Below are 20,288 nucleotides of genomic sequence, written 5' to 3'. Positions count from 1 at the left end.
TTTGCAATTTTGCTTTTTGTTTTAAAAATCCAGACAGCGCTTTACAGTGCATTTTGGAAGTTGTAGGACTGGGTGGTGATGTTGAAGTCCTTTCATTTGCCTTCATATAATTTGATTCATTGGTTTGACACCTCAATCTCCCTATTCCCTTAGGTAATATCCCTGTTCACTTTTGCTGTTGGAGTCAATATCTGCTTAGGATTCACAGCAAATCGAATTAAGAGGGCAGAAGGCTGGGATGAAGGGCCTCCTACAGGTAAGTGTAGTGACTATCAGCATTTTCAGTCCTTTTACAATATTATGGACTGGCTAATCAATAGAAGCTCATTAAGAAATGCATCTTTAAGATAATCTTGCGGTATAACTAATGTAGTCCTAGTTTTCTTTGGAATAAAACTAGCTGTGTGTATAATTCAGGTGAGAGAATGTGGTTTTAATTAGAGAACATTTATGCTTGCTTCGTGATAGCAGGCTATTTAAATCTTTGCACTCCGATATTTATAAATGTTAAGATAAAATTAAAACTCTTGTGAACAGACAAGGCTAAGATAGAAGTGGTGAGAACAGGTGCTGGTTTAATATTGCAGATACATGAATTTGATTTCTTGGCATGTGATATAGGATGTAGTATTTTTCTCCAGAAACTTCTGACCCAGAAAAAAAAAAAAAAAAAAAAGAGGAATGGAAGTTAAAAAAAAGTAGTGAACTGTTTTTCTTTAAAAAATCTTTTTAACACTTATTTATTTTTTTTGAGAGAGAGAGATAGAGTGTGAGTGGGGGAGTTGCAGAGAGAGAGGGAGACACAGAATCTGAAGCAGGCTCTAGGCTCTGAGCTGTCAGCACAGAGCCCGATGCGGGGCTCGAACCCATGAACCGTGAGATCATGACCTTAACTGAAGTCAGATGCTTAACCTAATGAGCCACCTGGGCACCACTAAGAAAAGCAGTGAACTGTCTTTCTGAAACTTCAGAGTTTAGGACTATGAAATCAAGATTTAGCTAAAGTAGGAAAAATATAAAAGAGAAGAGGTGCTTTGAAGAACTTACAAGATTCATTTGCACTCAGTTTTTTCTTTTGGCATAAGGAAAGGTAAGTTTTAATAGTGTACCTTGACTTAACTAATAGAACCAACGTGAAAGAGTTTCCTTTTACAATACACTGTGCCGTAAGCAGTGTGGGAATTCTTATAAAGGAGCTCCTTGTGTGAACCGAGGGGGCTTAGCTGACCAGGTCTTAAGTAATGAGTTGGTTAATTTCCTGGAAATTGGAGCTGCTGATGGTTTTATAAATAAAAATTACATATTAAGTAATGGGTACTCTAGGGGGCAATATTTTCTTGACTTTTTCTGACATCTCAGCACGTTTGTCTGCCTTCCTGTGAATTTTGAATTTTTCTGTATTTTTTTTTTGACTTGACTAATCTAAAAGACTATATCACCTGTCTCTGTTTAGCCAGCATGAGCTTTTATTAACCACCCTATGCTACATATATTGATGGAATACTAGGTCTTCCTTACATCAAGTAAGTTGCTTTTAAGTCATGCCAGAAAGTTGAAAGAATGATATTAGAAGGAGTTTAGTGAGTCAAAGTGGGGTGTGGTCAGGGTGAAAAGTAAGAAAATAGATCATAAAAATTGCACCCCCAGGGAGCCAAATGGACAAAATGATTTGTGTTTTCTGTTGGGGAGGGAGAAGAGAGGAGATCACCAGGCTGGAGAATCCTGTTTTTATTGGTAACAAATGCTGTCTTCAAAGACCTCTTTCTCTTGTTCCAGACGAGTGTAACTCCCATTAACACTGACTGTAACTGTGCAGAGTGGAAGGGGATCGGATCCTAAGTATGGTCATGTGGGCAAGCTAGCTGCTTGAGAGCCCACTTCTGGTTCTTTCCAATGCACCTTAAAAGGAACTTTTCTTTCTGTTTCATATTAATGTATTACTTCAGCCAAAACTGATATTAAAAGCTGTTTTCATAATGAATGTGTAAATTCAAGTCACTCATTATTTTCAAAGTTGACTTTTTTGGAAAACAGTCATGAAATCCCTGGACTAGCATCCTGGATCCATGTAACTTGCTGTGTGGCCTTGGGCAAGTCACTTGTGACATCTGTTTCCTTAGCTGTATAATGAGAAGCAGGACTAGATGATTTCTTTCTTCTTTTTTTTTTAATTTTTAAAAATGTTTTGTTTATTCTTGAGAGAGAGAGAGAGAGCATGAGTGGGAGAGGGGCAAAGAGAGAGAGGAACACAGAATCTGAGGCAGGCCCCAGGCTCTGAGCTGTCTGCACAGAGCCTGACGTGGTGCTTGAACTCAGAAACTGTGAGATCATGACCTGAGCTGAAGTCGAACGCTTAACTGACTGAGCCACCCAGGCACCCCAGGACTAGATGATTTCTAATTTTCCTTATGGATTTAAAAAAAAAAAAAGCTTATGATTTCCAACCATTCTGTTTCATTGACTCTTGGATTCGTGTGCACTCTACAGGAGAACTTGCAAAGTATAGAACAGATTTATTAATCCTTAAATATATTTTGTGCGTAATTATCTCCCTGTGTTATAAGAAACAGCTGTAAGAGCTAATGAGCCTGTGTTATTTCTGTAAAAATAATATAATCTATATTATAATCTATAAATCTAAGTGATTTTTTTGGATATTTTTTAAGGTTTATTTATTTTTAAGAGAGAGTGAGACAGAATGCGAGTGGGGGAGGAGCAGAAAGAGAGGGAGACACAGAATCCCAAGCAGGATTTAGGCTCTGAAAGTCAGCACACAGCCCAACACGGGGCTCAAACTCACCAACCATGAGATCATGACCTGAACTGAAGTCGGATGCTTAATCGACTGAGCCACCCAGGCGCCCCTAAGTGATCTTAAATATAGTACCAAATATTTGCTTCTCAAATTATTTAGTTAAATCATTGATTATTTTAGCCTTTATGGTTATCTTCTAAAATAATTTTTAGTGAAATTTCTACCTTTGTGAAGCTTTGTTGGGATACAATACCACTTAAGTCTGAGTTTGGGGATTTTTGGTATGCCTGAACACTTCTTATTTTTAATTTTTCTGTTGCTATAGTTTACCGGCTTTTCAGGCACTACTATGGTTGCTTGCTTCTGAATAAAGACCAGAGATGTACTTTGGAAACTGGGTGAGAGCATAGTACAGAGAGTTGAAGCATTTTCATCTTTTTTAAACGTTCTCTGTGCTTAGAAAGGGCCACCATCATATAACACATGTGGTTGGTGATTCTGTCAGCAAGGCCTTCACATCAGAAAACACTGGGTGAACTGTTATATATGTATTAGGACAAGATAGTAAGCAGAAAGGCAGCCATGCCTATTTTCAACAATGCTTTCATGTTCCAAAGAAATCCTGGGAAGTTTAGCAGTTCAAGACTGTTTCACCAAATGGAACACAAAGGGTATTAATATATGGCCAACTTACCACTGACCAGAGCAAGATCTCCCATTTAAAAGCATGTACCTTCTTGCTTAGTCAGTGTAGTTCCTCAGAGTCCTCAACAATAGGTGAGAATGTTCTACACACAGGCAGACCCTCAGTGCTGTACTATGGACTGGGGTGTTAGTTTCAAGGCTGTGGCAATGCAAACAAACTGTTATAATTAACCAACTAGCACACTTGTTAGCTGGATTTATTGTTAGGACCTAGTGATCTATTGGAAGTAATAGTAGAATAGGATTTCTTCTAGCAGATGATAACAGATCTATGAATTTATTACAAGATTGGAAATGAGCGAAGCCAATTACGGTTCTATTGGGTAAATATAATGGGCAATCAAGTACATGGGATGGCTGGAATAAATTTTCAAAGAAAATGTAAATACTAAGTCCAAATCAGTTTGACATCTTTGTCCCATACATCCAGTGTAGCCAGCTTGATTTGCCTTGATGATTGCGAGAGAATGTATGTATATATATATATGCATGTGCACTCATAACTATGTGCATAGGTGCACGTTTGTGGTGTTACAGTGGAGTCTATTTTCCTGAAGCTTATGATAAATGCCCCTTCAGTCTGTAGATGGAAGTGGGATATTACCTGAAATATAAGCAACATACTTGGAAGACACAGAGAAATTGGTGAACTTGTGAATAGCTAGCAAGTAGAGATTTGAAAGCTCAATTCAACTGTCATTTTTAGTGGCTCCAAAGTTTAAAAGTATGTGGATGGGAATAAAATTCATGAGTAAATGTGAAGTGAAGAATGTCGCTTGATGAGTAGAGTGTTTCTTTGTGAATCACAGAGAAAACACAATGGTAATAGGAACGAGAAGGTGGGTTCATCTGAGAAGTTTGGGGATTTCATTCTACAATGAAGAGCTTTCTTGATGACGGGATAGTAACACATAGGAAACTGCAAAGCTGACAGATAACAACTGTGACCCTGACCCTGCGAGGAGACCTCTGTCATGATGAAGGTCATGTTATGGGGCTTTATGTTCAATCTAACTTAGAGTCAGGGGACATTTTAGAGTAAATGAAATAAAACTATCTGAATTAGAATCTAAGAAGGAGACAGCTTTTTCAGTTTTTTTGTTTGTTTTTTGTTGTTGTTATTGTTGATGTTAAATGAAGCTCTGGAGTAGGGATTTTTCACTTCCTTAACATTATACAGAATCTTCTGTCTTGTCTGCATAACCAGAAATCTCAGTCCTCAGTGGAGTTCCACAGAGATTCTTGAATGGACAAATCGTCCCAAATCATGTCTTCATCAAATTCATAGCCTACGTACAAAATTTGAAAAATCCTTTGTGAATGAGGACAGTACCATAGTTGTATTCGGATGATCTAAAATTTTAGCCAGCCCTGGCTGTCTCAAATCAGACTGACAGTTCTGATTTTCCAAGCAGGAAAATGGGGATAATGTTGCCTCTTTATCGGAAAAGTTTTTTGAAAACAAAATGCCATATTAGGGTTGGAGGGAATATAAGTTGTTAAGTATGTGAAGCTAAGTTTAATTTATCTTCACTTCTCTTTGAAGGCCAGTGTCTAAATTTTTACCTTTTCAAGTGGACAATACCTGTGCTTATGACAGCGTTTCATTGTTTGGGAGCAAATTTGCAACCCAATCAGACATATTCTACTGATTACCATCATAAATGCTACTTGAGAGGTTTAAAGTCGAATTAGAGTTTTTAATCTCTTTTATTTACATCACATAGAAATCTCTTTTCTTGTAGTTTATGCGGTCCTTCTACATGAGAATGTTGTGTTTATAAATGCTTTAAAAGTCCTGGTGTCTGAAAACTTCCCAGGTGGACCTATTTACTGAAAAGGTTGTCTATGAAATCTGGTTCGGAAGCTGAGCAGGAGGAGAGAACAGAGAGGCTCCAGGAGTGGGTGTTGACAGGAACTGATGTATTTTGGAAGCCGATGTCCTGACACACAGGCCTGTACGTAAGTGCGGCTCACTACGAGATGAGGTCGAAAATATCAAGAACGAATGGCCACTGCAGCACAAGAAAGTATGGCCAGAAAGGATGAATCATATACTCCAGAAGGGGCAGAAGACAGTATGAAATGCTAGAGTTGGTCAGCGTCTTGAATGTCATCCATGTTGACCGCCTCCTTTCCCTATGGTTTGTACTTCAGACGGGCAGGCAGACACAGGAGAACCAGTTCTGTTTCAGTGCCCTTGAACAGGAGGCGGCAGAGCCACGCAAGGCTTTCCCCTCACTTTTAGGAAGCACTCGGGCTGAGGACCACGGAGAACGGGAGGAACAGACGGGGGCCTATCTCAAACCCTGACCGCAGGACCACGCAAAGCTTCGAAGAAACGATCTTCCAGCTTTTAGAAAGCTAAATGTTTTCAAACTTAGGTACCGCTTCCCTCGCTGACGGTCATCCACATCTGAAAAGTTCCATTTTGCAGAGGGATTTAGAGGAAAACATGATTGGGAGTCCGGGATGGAGTCATGTTTGGGTCACAACTCTTGTCATGAATTAGGTTCTTTCCAATAGTCTATTGAATCATCTGTAGTTTTTCCACATGTAAGTGGCACCAGAACTCTACAACATGCCTCTGTATATGTATGGTAAGATGGAATGTTTTAGATATCTTTTTTAGGCTTATTTATTTTGGGGGAGAGAGAGAGAGAGAGTGTGTGTGTGCACACGCACAAGTGGGGGAGGGGCAGAGAGAGAGGGAGGGAGGGAGGAAGAGAGAATCTCAAGCAGGTTCCACACTGTCAGTGCAGAGCCGGATGTGGGGCTCAAACTCAGTAACCCTGAGATCATGAGCTGAGCCGAAATCAAGAGTTGGACACCTAACCGACTGAGCCACCCAGGCGCCTCTAAGATGGAATGTTTTAGAAATAAGATTTTACTTAACTGAGTGAAAATAATTTTACTTGTTTCTATCAGAATTATGAATTTGAATGGAATAAATCATGTTTTTACATTGGTGTTTTTAAATCATGAAATGCTTCTGTGAAAAATAAGGAATACGTAGCACTTTTTTATGCCTATCACATATGTATGTACATACATGTTTTAAAATTTGAAGTCCCTATTTTAAGAAAACATATGTCTGTATAGACTGTAACATTTATTTTTTAAGATTCTGGAAGTGACTTGCATCTTAGAAGTAAAATAACATTATTTAAACATGTAGCAAGGGGCAGCAAGGGATACCTGGGTGGCTCAGTTGGTTAAGCATCCAGCTCTTGATTTCGGCTCAGCTCATGATCTCACGCCCTGTGTCGGGCTCCACGGGGAAGGGTAGAGCCTGCTTAAGATTCTCTTTCTCCCTCTCCCTCTGCCCCTCCCCCACCAAAAAGAAAAAAGAAAGGCAGCAATCAATTTGAATGTCATAAAAGTATTGGCAAGTGTGTCATATGAAATTCTAAACCTCCATACTTATCACACATTTTTGACTGGATCCTTTTGAGGTGTTTTTGTCTTTTGTCTTCCTTGTTGGTTCTGAGATCCTGTGGAAGTCTCAGTATTTGTGAGACACAAGTTCACTGATCCTGCAGTTTTCATCACGCCGTTCAATAAATTATAGAACCTGGGTTCTCAGATTGATATTCTTCTCTTGATTTAGGTCAGGTAAAGGAAAGCTTTACAGATTTTAGAATTTAGACTTTCATAAGTAAGAAAATCTTTCTATATTTAGCCATGGAACCAGGTATAGTAAAAAGAGAAATTCTAAAATCTGTCCTTAGCCTGGCATGGGGATGTGAGACCTGGTCATGGAGTGAAAAAGCCAGAGCCTGGAGGATGAACAGTAGAACCACGAAAGCATAGGGACCAGAGCTTGTCATGAAAGATGGCAGGGGTGAGGTAGGCCCTCCCTGGAAAGGTGAAGTGCTGTTATTCTATTCTTTCACCTGATTTTATCAAAAGAGGTACAGAAGTTCAAATTCTGGAGACTATTGGATTGGAAGAACTACGTGGATCAATTCACCTGCCCATTTCTCTTCCTGCTGTTGTCAGCTGAGTCCAAGCCATCCAAGAATGAATTTGGTATATGTGTGCCTCACCCGTACAGACCCGGGAATTTACTCTTGCTTGAGGGCTGTTGGTAAACCTCGAGTCCAGCTCTTTTTATGATCCATATCTTTGCAGGATGAGTATAAGTGCAACTCTTTCTCAACAAAGCTGTCTTCTGTTTAAGGTGTGGCAAAGCAGATTATCATTAGAGGGAAGGCTATTGAGCGAGAGTTGATTATTTTCAAGAGCAAAGTGAGGGATACACTTAGAGAATAATCAATGCTGTAAGCAAATAGTAAAAATCACGTGGCCAGCATGGATGGAGAAAGGTTTAAAAATGGCTAAAAATCCAGACAGATTATTCTGAAAGTAAAGAAAGAAACAGGGAAGAGATTCTGAGGAGGGAGAAAGCAGAGGGCATGATTGGAGAAATATTCCAGGTGCAGGCTGGGACACCATAAAGAGAAGATGGGACAAGGGAACACTTGTAAACATAGTGCCTTTGGATCGCTTCCCCTTATGTTAGCTATCAGCATAGCCAAGCAGATTGATGTAAGCAGCTCACGGGAATGAATGCTGCTCAGAATTTATTAGATGGCTACTGATCCTTAAAAAGGGAATAATTCAATTATAAGCGTTTTTCTTATCTTTATTTTCGCCATAGGGCTTTCTCTGCTTTCACTGTTTCCACGTCTCATCCCCACCTCCCCCCACAGTTTCTTACGGCCAGCATGCACTATTGATAGGTTGGCCAAAGTCAATAGAAGAGTCTGTTTTTGAACCAGAGGTAAGGAAGGCACTGGAAGCCTGATTATTTCCTAAACAGAGCTGGTGTGGTTTGTATGTATTTCGACATCCCAGAATCAACCATGCAAAAGCGTTTCACATCTCATGGTCTAGTGAATCTGTTTGCTTTCCTTGAACTGATCTGATGCCATAAAGGCCAGGATTGGGCGACTCTGATTTTTAAAAGGACAAAGGACTAAGGGATGAACCGGATATTCAGGTAAATGGCTTCAGTGAACCTGGAAATGTTCTATAACATCTGTTCTGCCCCTGCTTCTTACATTTGCTTGTTTTTAAAAGTAATGCCTGCTAATTATTTTTAAAAATAAAAAATTTATAAACAGAAGGGAATAAAATTATACATAGCATGTCATAAATAATATTTGTTAGGATATTTATATATAATATGTTATATAATATATACTTTATCCCCCCCCCCCCATGTATATACATACATACACAGGGATATAAACATATATGTATGTATGAGGGAAATAGAAGTAAACAGACGACTGCTCAAATGTAATTCCTGTAAAGAGTTTCTTGTGAGGAGGGTGGGAGGTGCGGGGGAAGGTTATTGACACCTGCATCTTTTCTCAATGCCACTGCCCACCCCCTCTCTTCTCTGGCTCTAGCTCTGTTTTTATTTTTATATTCATCTCTATCCTTATTGCTCTCTTTACCTCTATTTTTCACATAAAATATATAATATTTAATACTATAACACTGTTCTGTGCTTTGCTCTTAAAAAAAAGCAACTTGTACGTATATTTTACAGATCTTTCCATATTAGCCTACACAGTTCTGATTCACTGTTTTTAAGGGCTGGGTAGTATTCCATTTATGGATACAGTGATTCTTTCTTGTACAAATATCTCGGTCAACTTTCGCAAATATATACGAGAGATAAATTCCTAGTAATGAAATTTCTGCAGGGAAGATCCATGGGCGTTGTGTCCGTTTTACAGAAATTTTCATTCCTGGCACCAGGTATGATACTGCTTACACTTTCCATTCATCAGAAGTTAATTATTTTGTAAACTAGGATGAGGCTACAGCTTCACTTTTTCCAGTTGGCCAGTAGTTATTCCAGCACGGCTTCCTAATTAAACCTTTCTCCTGCTGATAATTCCTTCTTTCTTTCTCTGACTTATAATGTTGCTTTCCTTATAAATACATTCTCATCTTTGTGGCCCTTTTTCCCATCCCCATCCCCAGCACTCATCTACTTCTTTCCTACCAAGCTGTTTTAATTCTCTAACTTCAGAATATATTTGACTACCTAGTCTTCACCCAATGACTCGTCCTTTTCAGTTTTGTTTCATTTTCATATATTTATTTTTTATAAACCTTTAATATCCTCTCCAGTTTCCAAAAAATCCTCCTTAAATTTTTATTTCAGTTGCATTGAGTCTTTGGGTTTATTTAGGAAGGACTGACATTTTTATAATATAAACTATTTTTTTTCTCCAAGATGGTATATCTTTCCATTTAATTCTATCTTTTGAAATATCTTCTTGTGGCATTTTAATGTGTTCTTCATGTAGGTCGTACACATGTCCTAGGAAATTTATACCTAGATATTGTATCTTTTAGGGACTATGATGCATGGAGCTTCCTTGTAATTTTTGGGCTTAATTGGTTATATCTCTCAAATATGTGGACTTTTCATCTCACTGAATTTGTTTTTTTCAGATTTTTGGCTGATTCTAATCAAATCATAGAAAATAAAGAAGATTTATTTTTGACAAGCTGAGATTTTGGTGTTTGTTTTTGCGTTACTCTAGTTATAGGTATAGATTTAATGGCTGGAAGAAGTCTTACGATTCTTTTATTTTAATCTGGTATGTTCAGACTGTTCTCAGAACATTTACGCCCCGTTCTCCTTACAAAAAGTTATGGATTTTCAAATAGGACAATGAACTCTTGTTTCTAAGCGTATACCTCGATGTTCTCTTCTCTGTTGCCATCATTAGCATCTACAGAGACACTCTCACAGATTTGTAGTAAGAATAACTGTAAACAGTAAAGTAAAACCAATAGCCAACATTTGTTGCACTTCCTGTGTCTGATAGCCTGCTAAGTGTTCTGCTTGGACTGTTTCATTTAATTCTCGTCATAATCTCAAATTACTTTCGTTAATCCCCCCACTTTACCGATGAGGAAACTGGCACCGGAAGTTTAGCCACCTGCCAAGGGTTCAGAGCTAGCAGGTGATGGCACCAGACTGCTCAGCTAGAGTCTGACTGCATCACCACACCGTACTCCTTCCCAGGGCCACCTCTCCACAGTGACGTGACCCATTTCCCAATCTCGTTGCCTTTGCCTCTTGTATCTTGCAGTGTTATCGGACTCCCCCTGGACCAACACCTCTGGATCTTGTAAGGGCAGATGCTTTGAACTTCAAGAGATTGGACCCCCTGATTGTCGTTGCGATAACCTGTGTAAGAGCTACAGCAGTTGCTGCCATGACTTTGATGAGCTTTGTCTGAAGACAGGTAGGTAACTTTTGAGTCCTCTCAAGACGAGGCCCTCTGCTGTTATCCTCCCTGGCCTTGCCACCCTGCTTTGGCCAAACCAAACTGTGGGGTTTAGTTTTGCCTCTTGAATGATTGTCAATTGGATTATAAGTATACCCCGTGTGACTGTTGTTTGCATACGAGACCTACCCAAAGGAGGTTTTTTGCAATTGCAGTCATTATCTACTGGTTTCGGAAGTATTTATGGCCAGGCTTTTTTTCCCCCCCCTTCATCTTCATCATTTCTATCTTTTGCTGTCAACTCCCACACTCACTGCTAGGGCACCTGGGCTGAAACTGTGAACATTCTTAAGGGTTGGGTTTTTCTGCTTTAATTTTAATTTTTTATTTTTGCTTGCCTGCCCAGTTTATAGCATTTGTTTTATTTCATCTTACTGTATGGTAACTATTGGTCTACCCTGATGTAATTCCCCATTCTCTGTGCAGGTGGAAAGGTGTTATGGAATTCTAACATGCTCGTGGGGTCACATGCTCAGGGTAGTTCTTAAATATTCCTTTACAGTCTTCCTGACCTTTCTTTCCGTGTCTTCTATACTGGAACCATCAATAGACCATATGAGCTTCTGAATGTGCATGAGTTGAGAAGAAGCACCTTTGTAGACTTTTGCCACTACACCTTCCCTGGTTCCACATCCTGACGCTTTACAGGACTCTGGAGAGACCTGGTAGGCTCTCGGCCATGCCTCTGGGGCAACATCGTATTCAAATTCTCTGAGAAAGATGACCATCAACCCCGTTCTTAAGATCACTAGAGGAAGAGATTTAATAGCTTCCTTGACAAGTTGTTACTGGTTTTTGAACTTTTATAGTTTAGATGATTCTTTAAAAAATCTAACTCATATTATCTTTGATATTAGCCTTGTCTTTCTAATAATATCATTAGAAACAGAGACATTATTCTCCTTTACTAAAGAAGTAGCCCTTGATTCATATGAAAACCAGCACCAGCTCCCTTACTGGTTCTGGTTTGTTTGTTTTTCCCCCCAAATAAGGAGAGTTTTATTAGACTGTTTTCTGTATAATACATTTTCCAAACATGTAGCCATTTTTTTTTTCTTGTTACTTTCCTTTGGAATTTCTCCCAGGTTCCTTAGTTGTGGGCCTGCAAACTTAAATGCTGAGAACCTTGTAAACTGAACATATGGATGGAACAGATGTTCTAGTTGAGTTCTTTGGCTCTAAAACATTATTTCAAACCAGCAGCCTGTGATTGCTTGGTGCCGGGAAACTAACTGATGTTGTGTTTCCTCTCTACCATGAGCATCTGGCCTCTGACATGTCATTTCAGATGCCCGGGTTCCTGATCTTGGGGCTCCTTGCAAAGTTTCGTGGATGTCCTCACTCCAGCTTAGCTCTCTTGGAGTGTAGTTCATGCCTCTCTTCCGAGGTTCAATAAATATGGACTTTAATAACATTTTTAAAGTAGTTTATTTTCCTTTGTACCAAGATAACATATGCCAAATGTGGAAGAATCAAATATCAAATAATAACAACAGGTTGAAGGAGAAAACAAAAGTCTCTGAGGTTCTACTCCAACAGCACAAGCACTCTCTAGAGATAAGCACAGTGTTTCAGTGCAGACCCTGACTACTCTGTGTGTATGTGTATTTATATGAGTGTGTGTGTGTGTGTGTTTGTATTATATACACCTGTGCGAGGGTGTGTCTGCCTTTTGCATGCCTACACAGTATTCCATTGAACAGATGCAACCTGCTTCATTGATCATCATTCAGATTTTCCCCAATTGTTGTTATGAACAATGTATTAGTGAATATTTTTCATGCGTATTTGTATTTTTTTCTATCTTCTTTAAGATAATTCCCAAGGAGTGGGAGTTTGAATCAAAATTTATTTATTTATTTACTTATTTATTTACTTATTTATTTATTTATTTTAAGTTTATTTATTTATTTTGAGAGAGAGAGTGCATGCACGGGGGGTGGGGGGGGTGGAGGGGGAGGGGGAGGGGGAGAGAGAGAGAGGGAGAGAAAGAATCCCAAGCAGGCTCTGCATTGACAGGGGTGCTTTATCCCACGAACCATGAGATCATGACCTGAGCCCAAATGAAGAGTCAGACGCTTAACCAACTGAGCCACCAGGTGCCCCTCAAAGTGCAAATTTTTATGTATATTACAAAATTATACTTCGCAATGTTTCTATTCCTCTCGAAGGCACAAGAGCCTTCCACCACTCCCTTTTCAACATGTTCTCACTTTTAAAATGTATTTTCTCATTTAAAAAAATCTTTTTTATCTTATCTGATAGGTAACACTCTTATTATTCCATAAGATTAGATGTTTTTTCTCTTTATAGCCATGTTTGCTGTGAAAATTATGTAGCTGACTGACTCATACCTTGCTTGTAGTTCACACTGAACCCTGACTTTTTAAAATTCCATTCTTACTCAAAGCCAGTAGTTCCTCAATAATTTTAGCTTGTTAATAGTGATGCTTTTTTGTAAACAAAGGGATTTTCTTATATACCAGGGCAAGAATAAAAGCATATTGATTAAGAGTTATTCTTGAATTGGGAAAAATCAGTCAAAGTAACCTTGGAAAATTGCTAACCATTGGGAATAGCAGTTCCTGGATAAAGGAATTCCAAGCATTTAATCTGTTTGGGAATAGAAGGCAGAGGAAGTAGGGATATCAAAAAACAGAGAATGGAATTTGGATACAAAGGTAATTCTAAAAGAGTGGAAAGTCAACAGTAGTTGCATGGTTTTCTAGCATGGCAACGAATACCTCCGTATCCATTTATTCACTTAGCAGAGTGTCTGTTGGTAGAATATTGTTTTAAAATTTTTTAAATGTTTATTTACTTTTGAGGGACAGAGAGACAGAACATGAGCAGGGGAAGAGCAGAGAGAGAGAGAGAGGGAGACACAGCATCCGAAGCAGGCTCCCTGCTCTGAGCTGTCAGCACAGAGCCTGACGTGGGGCTTGAACTCACCAGCTGTGAGTTGCTTCCTAAAATCATTGCCTTCTACTTATGACAAGTTTTAAGAGATGAAGACCTCAAGCATCCTTAGCTCAAGAGGGCTTTCTTGACCATTCCATGTCAAGTAGCATCCCCTTTCCACCCTATCACTATCAATACCATCCGGTTATTTCCTTCATAGCACTTAGCACAGGCTGAATTTATCTTGTTTTTGCTTATGGTCTGTCTTTCCCAGTTGGAAAGTAAGCTTCTTGAAGATATTGTGTCTTGTCTTTCTGTTCTTCACAACCTCCCCAGCACCTAGAACATGGAGAACATAATAGAAATATTTCTTGAATAAATGAATTAATTATAAAGTTTCTCAATACATCAATCCTGAATTTAAAGAGTCATATTTTATTTTCATGGTAATTTGCAATGAGATTTAATGAATGTTCATGGAACACCTAGCATGGGCCAGGCACAGTCTCAGGCATCGGAGAATCAGTGGTGAAAAGAGAGATGTGATTTTTTTCTTTTCTGCTTTGGAGGTTCCAGTCTAGTGGATGAAAAGTCAAACCAAAAAGTACAGCACTCTCTTTAAGATGAAAACAATTTTCTAAATATTTTCTCTTGATAGAGTTAAGCCATGATGTTCAGACAGAAATCTGTAACTCACCTACTGGTCTCCTTGAGAGTAGGGCCTGTGATCTCTCACTGTATAGGCAGGGACCACATTTTGGTCAATGGTTGGAACTGTGAGTGTTGTTATATCCCTTTATACTCCACATGCCTGTTTCAGACTTTAACCTTGGGTTGCAACTTAAGGCAAGTAGAGGCCATTTGGTTACATTATCATTTGTATTTAAATCCAGCTCATTAAAGTCAAGTAAAGCTACTTTGGGAAATAAAAGAGCCCAGCCAGCTATGTCGTGACTATGCCTGTAAGGATAGAAACTCCTGTCACAAACCTTACATACCATGCATTTTGCTGGGGTTTTCAGTACAGTTCATAAATGGTAAGGGTTCCATTGTGCCAAAGGAGCCCAATTATGTTTGGCTTTGTACTCTGATTTGAAAAATTAGGAATTCAACCTATTTGTAAATCCTCCAAATATCATCTAGGCTTTAGGCCAACTCTAATTTCACAAGCAGATTAAATGACGTGGGATTTTAGCTCTTTTTGTTGGCAACGCCTGTAAGCAACCGAGGCCTCTTTCGTTTGGTTTGTGTGAAGGAGTGAAAGTGTTTTATTGTGCCGATTTCAGCCGGCGGCTGGGAGTGTACGAAGGACAGATGCGGAGAAGTCAGGAACGAAGACAATGCTTGTCACTGCTCGGAAGACTGCTTGGCCAGGGGAGACTGCTGTACTAATTACCAAGTGGTTTGCAAAGGTACATGTTTCCGTGGGTTGGCTGGAGCTTTGAACGAGTAAAAACTGGAGATGCTCCAAGGAATCTTGGATGTTGTGGATATAACACCTTGGATATGGGTTTGGGAGGAAGGAATGAGTTGTGTTTTTTAATTTCTCATGTTTCTTTCTTAGTTTTGCTTCCCTGCCTTTCACTGATCCGACATAATCAGGAAATACCCCCACATTCCATAATTTGGTGGAATCATAATAATGAAGAGATTTCTTTTTTTTTCAATATATGAAATTTATTGTCAACTTGGTTTCCATACAACACCCAGTGCTCATCCCAAAAGGTGCCCTCCTCAATACCCATCACCCACCCTCCCCTCCCTCCCACCCCCCATCAACCCTCAGTTTGTTCTCAGTTTTTAAGAGTCTCTTATGCTTTGGCTCTCTCCCACTAAAGTTGCTGTGTTGGTCTTCCATCAGGTTTTCTAAAAGCGGTGCCTGAGGCAGGACTCCATATTTGGAGTTTATTGAGGGAATGCTCTCTGCAGCAAAACCTTGTGAGGGAACAAGGGAGGCGGGGCAGGGGGGGAGCCAAGCAAGGACTTGGTTTTAGGTGGAGTCTCACCTTGGCCCGTGTTCCTGCAGGCTCTGGAAATTAAATTGCAGAGTCCTTACCCTTGAGGCAAGGGGGCATGGCTTTTGTACCCATTGCACGTGAGCTGTAAACCGAGGCACGAGCAGCAGCCTGAAGGTGGGCGTACTAGCTGGTAAAGAGGATCAGGGTACCGGCAGCTCCTGTTATATCCCAAAGCTATGTATACATATCTGCTGACTTTGTATGGTTGATTGCAGAATGTGATGGTTTTATTCCAGTAATAAATACTGGTCACTGGACTAAAGAAACTATGAAGGATGCAGTTTCTGTCTTTAAGGAGTTTAAGTCGCCCTAGCGTTCACTTAACAGCAATGAATGGCAAGATCCAAGAATCTTTATGTGAGCTTTGTGAGTCCCTTTTTCTTGTGTCCTTCCTCCTAACTGTGACACGGAACATTGAAGAAGAATTTCTGTTAAGAGATTTCAGGGAGAAAGCAAATCTGTTCTGAAATGTGTTTAGTGTTCAGTTTGTGGCAAGAAGGTATTGCATTAATCCTGAGTTTGGAAAATTTCCCCTACCCAAACAATTATCGTAATTTTGGATAAAGCATAAAATTGATCGGGAATTTTATCCCTTTTTTATTTCCCTATGTAACAAATGAAACAATAAACCACAAAGGCTGTTAAAAGACAGAATAGAGAAAGAGTCCTAAGTGTCACCAGTCATTGAATCATTAAACATCGGCTTTTGCTGGTGTAAAATTCTAGTTGCAGTACTTTTGCGAAGCCCAGTGTGAGCCCTGGGTTGCTTCGTATGTGGTAAAGCTCCCCCTGTTTTAAGGAGCCTGTTACTAACTTACCCGGTTGTCAGGAGTCAGAGTCTTGATGACCAGGGACATTTCCAGTGCTCTTTACATGGGACCCATTTCTCCAAAGTCTTGATCACAAATTTTTCTTATAGTCAAAACACATGATTTTTATTTGTCTTAGGACAATTTGAAGCAAATGCTTTGTGATAATTTTCCTTTTCTCCTAAGGAAGCCTCGTTTGTGTGTGTGTTTGATTTTAAACCTGAGCTCTTTTGTGTTCTCCATTCTTGATGGGTTAACTCAGGAAAGCTCTCAGACCTTGGTGGAAGATAAAAGTGAAAGATGGCATTGATTTTTATTCCTAAATTCATGGGCTGTACACAGATTCACTGGCAAGCAATCTCTTTCGTGCAGTTTTCCATCTATCATCCCTGAGTAGTCTAAGCCTTTTCCCGCAGCTAAAGGGAAGTTGTGCCATCCTTTCTATGGCTTTGAGATGTCCGGTGGTGGAGAAAAGAATGTTCCATCTAATGACCAAACAGTTTATTTCTGGAGGGAAACAAACATGGAATTTTGTTCGCTGACGCCACTGGTGTTTTTATCTACAAACCATTTAGACTCAGAAGGCTCTTGTAAACACCACTTGGGGCTATTAAATATTAGCTTTCCCATTATGTATGGGTGTCCTTCAGTGAGCCAAACCAACATTGGACTTCATTTGAGTGTTTCTGTTTCGATGGTATCCCATAAGCAACAAGTATCAAACAGGACACAGGTCCTGCAATTGCAGCCTTTAAGGCTCTGGCTGGCATTTACAATGAGATTCACAAGTGAATTTACCCACTTTTTCTTCTAGGAGAGACACATTGGGTCGATGATGACTGTGAGGAAATAAAGGCCCCGGAATGCCCCGCAGGGTAAGTGCATTTTATAGAGATTATGAAGTTTTATATATTAGTGGACAACCTGTCACAGGTTTGTCAGGGTAAACGGTTACAAGAAATGTAAAGCTGAAATCCTCTTATACAGGCGAACTTATACTCGAGGACCTATAAGTGATTAATCAATCAAAAGCTAAAGTTCACCTCTTTCTCTTATTGCCTCTGCCTGTACTGGAGACTGAGTATCCTCTGTGTTTCACTATAGTTGAAGATTTTACAAAGCGTGTCCAAATATCGCTGAAGATGGAAAGAAACATTTCTGGCATTGATTTGGGTTTTTGGGTTTTTTTTTGTTTTTCTTTTTGTTTTCCAGTGTGTTTTCCTGAAGTGCTGCTTTTGCCTTGTAGGGGGCGGGGGCGGGGGGAGGAGAGGAGGACCATAGAGCTTCTCAGAAATATCCAAGATGGTAACTCCTACCAGATGCTGCAGAAACTTCACAAACTACGGAAGCAGGGTTTTGCTGGGGTGCGGCCAAGCTGGCGTGACACCCCACAGCTCAAGTGCGACCAGCATAAGGCACTTATTACGCCTTCCAGGAAACTGTTGAAAATTCATGGACCCTTAAAATGCCTGGCAGAAAATACATTTTCAACAAGTGTGTTTTCATGAATGTATTTGCTCAAGTGTATTTTTGTCTTAGGCGGCACGGCCTGTGTCACAAAATCCAAGCATTGTCATACTGTCTTTATTTTCGTTTCCTTTTTAGTTTGAATGAGCCACTTGAACTTCTTTGGACTTTTAGAATGGAATGGCGATGGTTTCTGACTGCTTAAAATATGTTCAGTTATTTTTGAGACAAAAGCAGTCTAGTGGTAGAATGAAACGATAATAGTAAGGATTAGAATGAACTCTTTTATAGTATTCTTCTAAGTGCTTTATACGTGACCCATGTGAAATACACCTCATTTATCATGTGGCTTCCAATAAACTCAAGCCGGTGCTTGCTGAGTTATCTTCAAGCTATCAGAAAAAGTTTTGCACCTAGTTTAGTATTCTTAGGTCTGACTCAACAATTACATCCTCAGAATATAACAAAGGACAAAAGAATGTAACGAATGTGAATCTCACATTTCATCAGATTCTGCCCTAGATGGGTATGGATAGTCAGGTCCTTTACTGATGAACTTTTTAAAGATCTTCGACAATTTTAATTATTTTTAAAGTTATTTTAGGATTAAATCTAAAAGAATTCTAAGTTTTAGTTCCAGTGACAGGAGTGCTGTGGCTATTAATTTCATATTCATTTACTTCAGTCATCCATTCATTTATGTGTCTGATAAATATACTTATTGAAGCCCTACTATAGGTCCACAAAATGGAAAGATAAATAAGATACAAAGAATGGCAAAAGAGGTATGAATTAATATTTTAAAGGAATTGAAACATGTGAACAACTAACATTATAGAAGAGGAAGCCTTCAGCTGGATTTCAAGGAATGCATAAGAGTTTTCCAGGCAGCAGATGGGAGAATACATATTCCAGGCAAATATAGCAACTTTATACCCTGTGAACAACCTTGTTCACAATGCGAGAGGCAACAGAGGAGAAAGTCTATTAGGGGAAATCTGGAGTCCGGTCCCTTGCCTGGCCCTTTTATGATCTTGGTCATTTAACTCTGGACTTTGGTCATCACAAATGTGACGTGGCCAGAAGCCCAGGCTTGTATGGATATCCTCATTTGAAGTTTCATCTTGGAAATTTCCTGGTTCCAATTGTTGAGAATGAGTAGGTGTAATGGACACTTTATAGCAGCAAGTTTTCTAAAGTGGAATATGTTACTGTTTAAGGTTTGTTCGCCCTCCATTAATCATCTTTTCTGTGGATGGTTTCCGAGCATCCTACATGAAGAAAGGCAGCAAGGTCATGCCTAACATTGAAAAGCTAAGTAAGTCATTTTCATGCTGTATTCTTGTCAGTATTCGTGGTCTGCACAGTAAATGCTTAGCTGTGGGCTTTGAGAGCTACGGACACGCGGCTTTAGATGTGTTTTATCATACGAGAGTGAAGGTAACACAAGTCTTTGATAGTTTATGAAGCGGATTCCCACACGTGAGGTAGCTCCTGCTGGTCCTCTTGTCCTAACATCTGAAATTCTGTTCCTAGGGTCCTGCGGCACACACTCTCCCTACATGAGGCCCGTGTACCCAACAAAAACTTTCCCTAACTTATACACTTTGGCCACTGTAAGTATTTTTTCAAATAATATAGATTCCGAGGGTGTGGATGTAGACCTCATCCTGAAGTGACTTAAAGGGAGATTCCCAAAAACATGTTTCTTAATGTTTAAAGACAATCTTTTCGTTTTCTATCTTGTCTGCGTGAGTCGTTCCCAGTAAATGTCTTTTACAGTTGTGTGGACGACTGAACTTCACTGCAGGTTCAAAACTGAACACTTTTTTCCAGGCGCAGTTCTGTTGGAGCACGTACATTAAACCTCTCTCAAATACCACAAGATCTATTGTGTATTTTCGGAATTTTTAAATAACAGTGTTGACTTCAAGGCCATTCTGTTTTCGTTTGTGGATACTCCCAATCCTATCTTGCTTTCTTCTTTAAAAACGTAATTTTGTTTATTTTATTATTATGATGATCATTATATTTTGAGAGAGAGGGCACAAGTGAGCAAGGGGAGAGAAAGAGAAGGAGAGAGAGAGAGAGAGAAAGAGAGAGAGAAAGAGAGAGAGAAGTGGGGCTCACCCCATGAGGGGCTTGAGCTTGCCCGAAGCGGGACTCAAACTCACACACTGTGAGATCATGACCTGAGCTGAAGTCAGATGCTTAACCGACTGAGCCACCCAGGCAGCTCTATTTATTTTACTATTATGATTGATTTGAGGGGTTCTGGGATAGAAATAGAACTTAAGGAAAAGGAAGA

The 20,288-nt window shown here is 39.6% G+C and overlaps 1 protein-coding gene across 11 annotated transcripts in view; it reads left to right on the top strand.

The window, feature by feature from the left end:
* Positions 1-20,288, top strand: part of ENPP2 (ectonucleotide pyrophosphatase/phosphodiesterase 2) — a 111,324-nt gene that overhangs the window by 31,603 nt on the left and 59,433 nt on the right. For all 11 annotated transcript variants that reach the window (XM_019459963.2, XM_019459959.2, XM_019459962.2 and 8 more), the window contains exons 2-7: positions 154-256; positions 10,588-10,743; positions 14,973-15,098; positions 17,328-17,388; positions 19,201-19,298; positions 19,517-19,596. In XM_019459963.2, coding sequence (XP_019315508.1) covers positions 154-256; positions 10,588-10,743; positions 14,973-15,098; positions 17,328-17,388; positions 19,201-19,298; positions 19,517-19,596 — 624 coding nt within the window. The remainder of the gene's footprint in view (positions 1-153; positions 257-10,587; positions 10,744-14,972; positions 15,099-17,327; positions 17,389-19,200; positions 19,299-19,516; positions 19,597-20,288) is intronic.

The sequence above is a fragment of the Panthera pardus genome, unplaced genomic scaffold, assembly GCF_024362965.1.
Source record: "Panthera pardus isolate Hobbes unplaced genomic scaffold, ASM2436296v1 HiC_scaffold_7, whole genome shotgun sequence".
NCBI lineage: Eukaryota > Metazoa > Chordata > Mammalia > Carnivora > Felidae > Panthera > Panthera pardus.
This window is presented reverse-complemented; position numbering and strand designations above follow the sequence as displayed.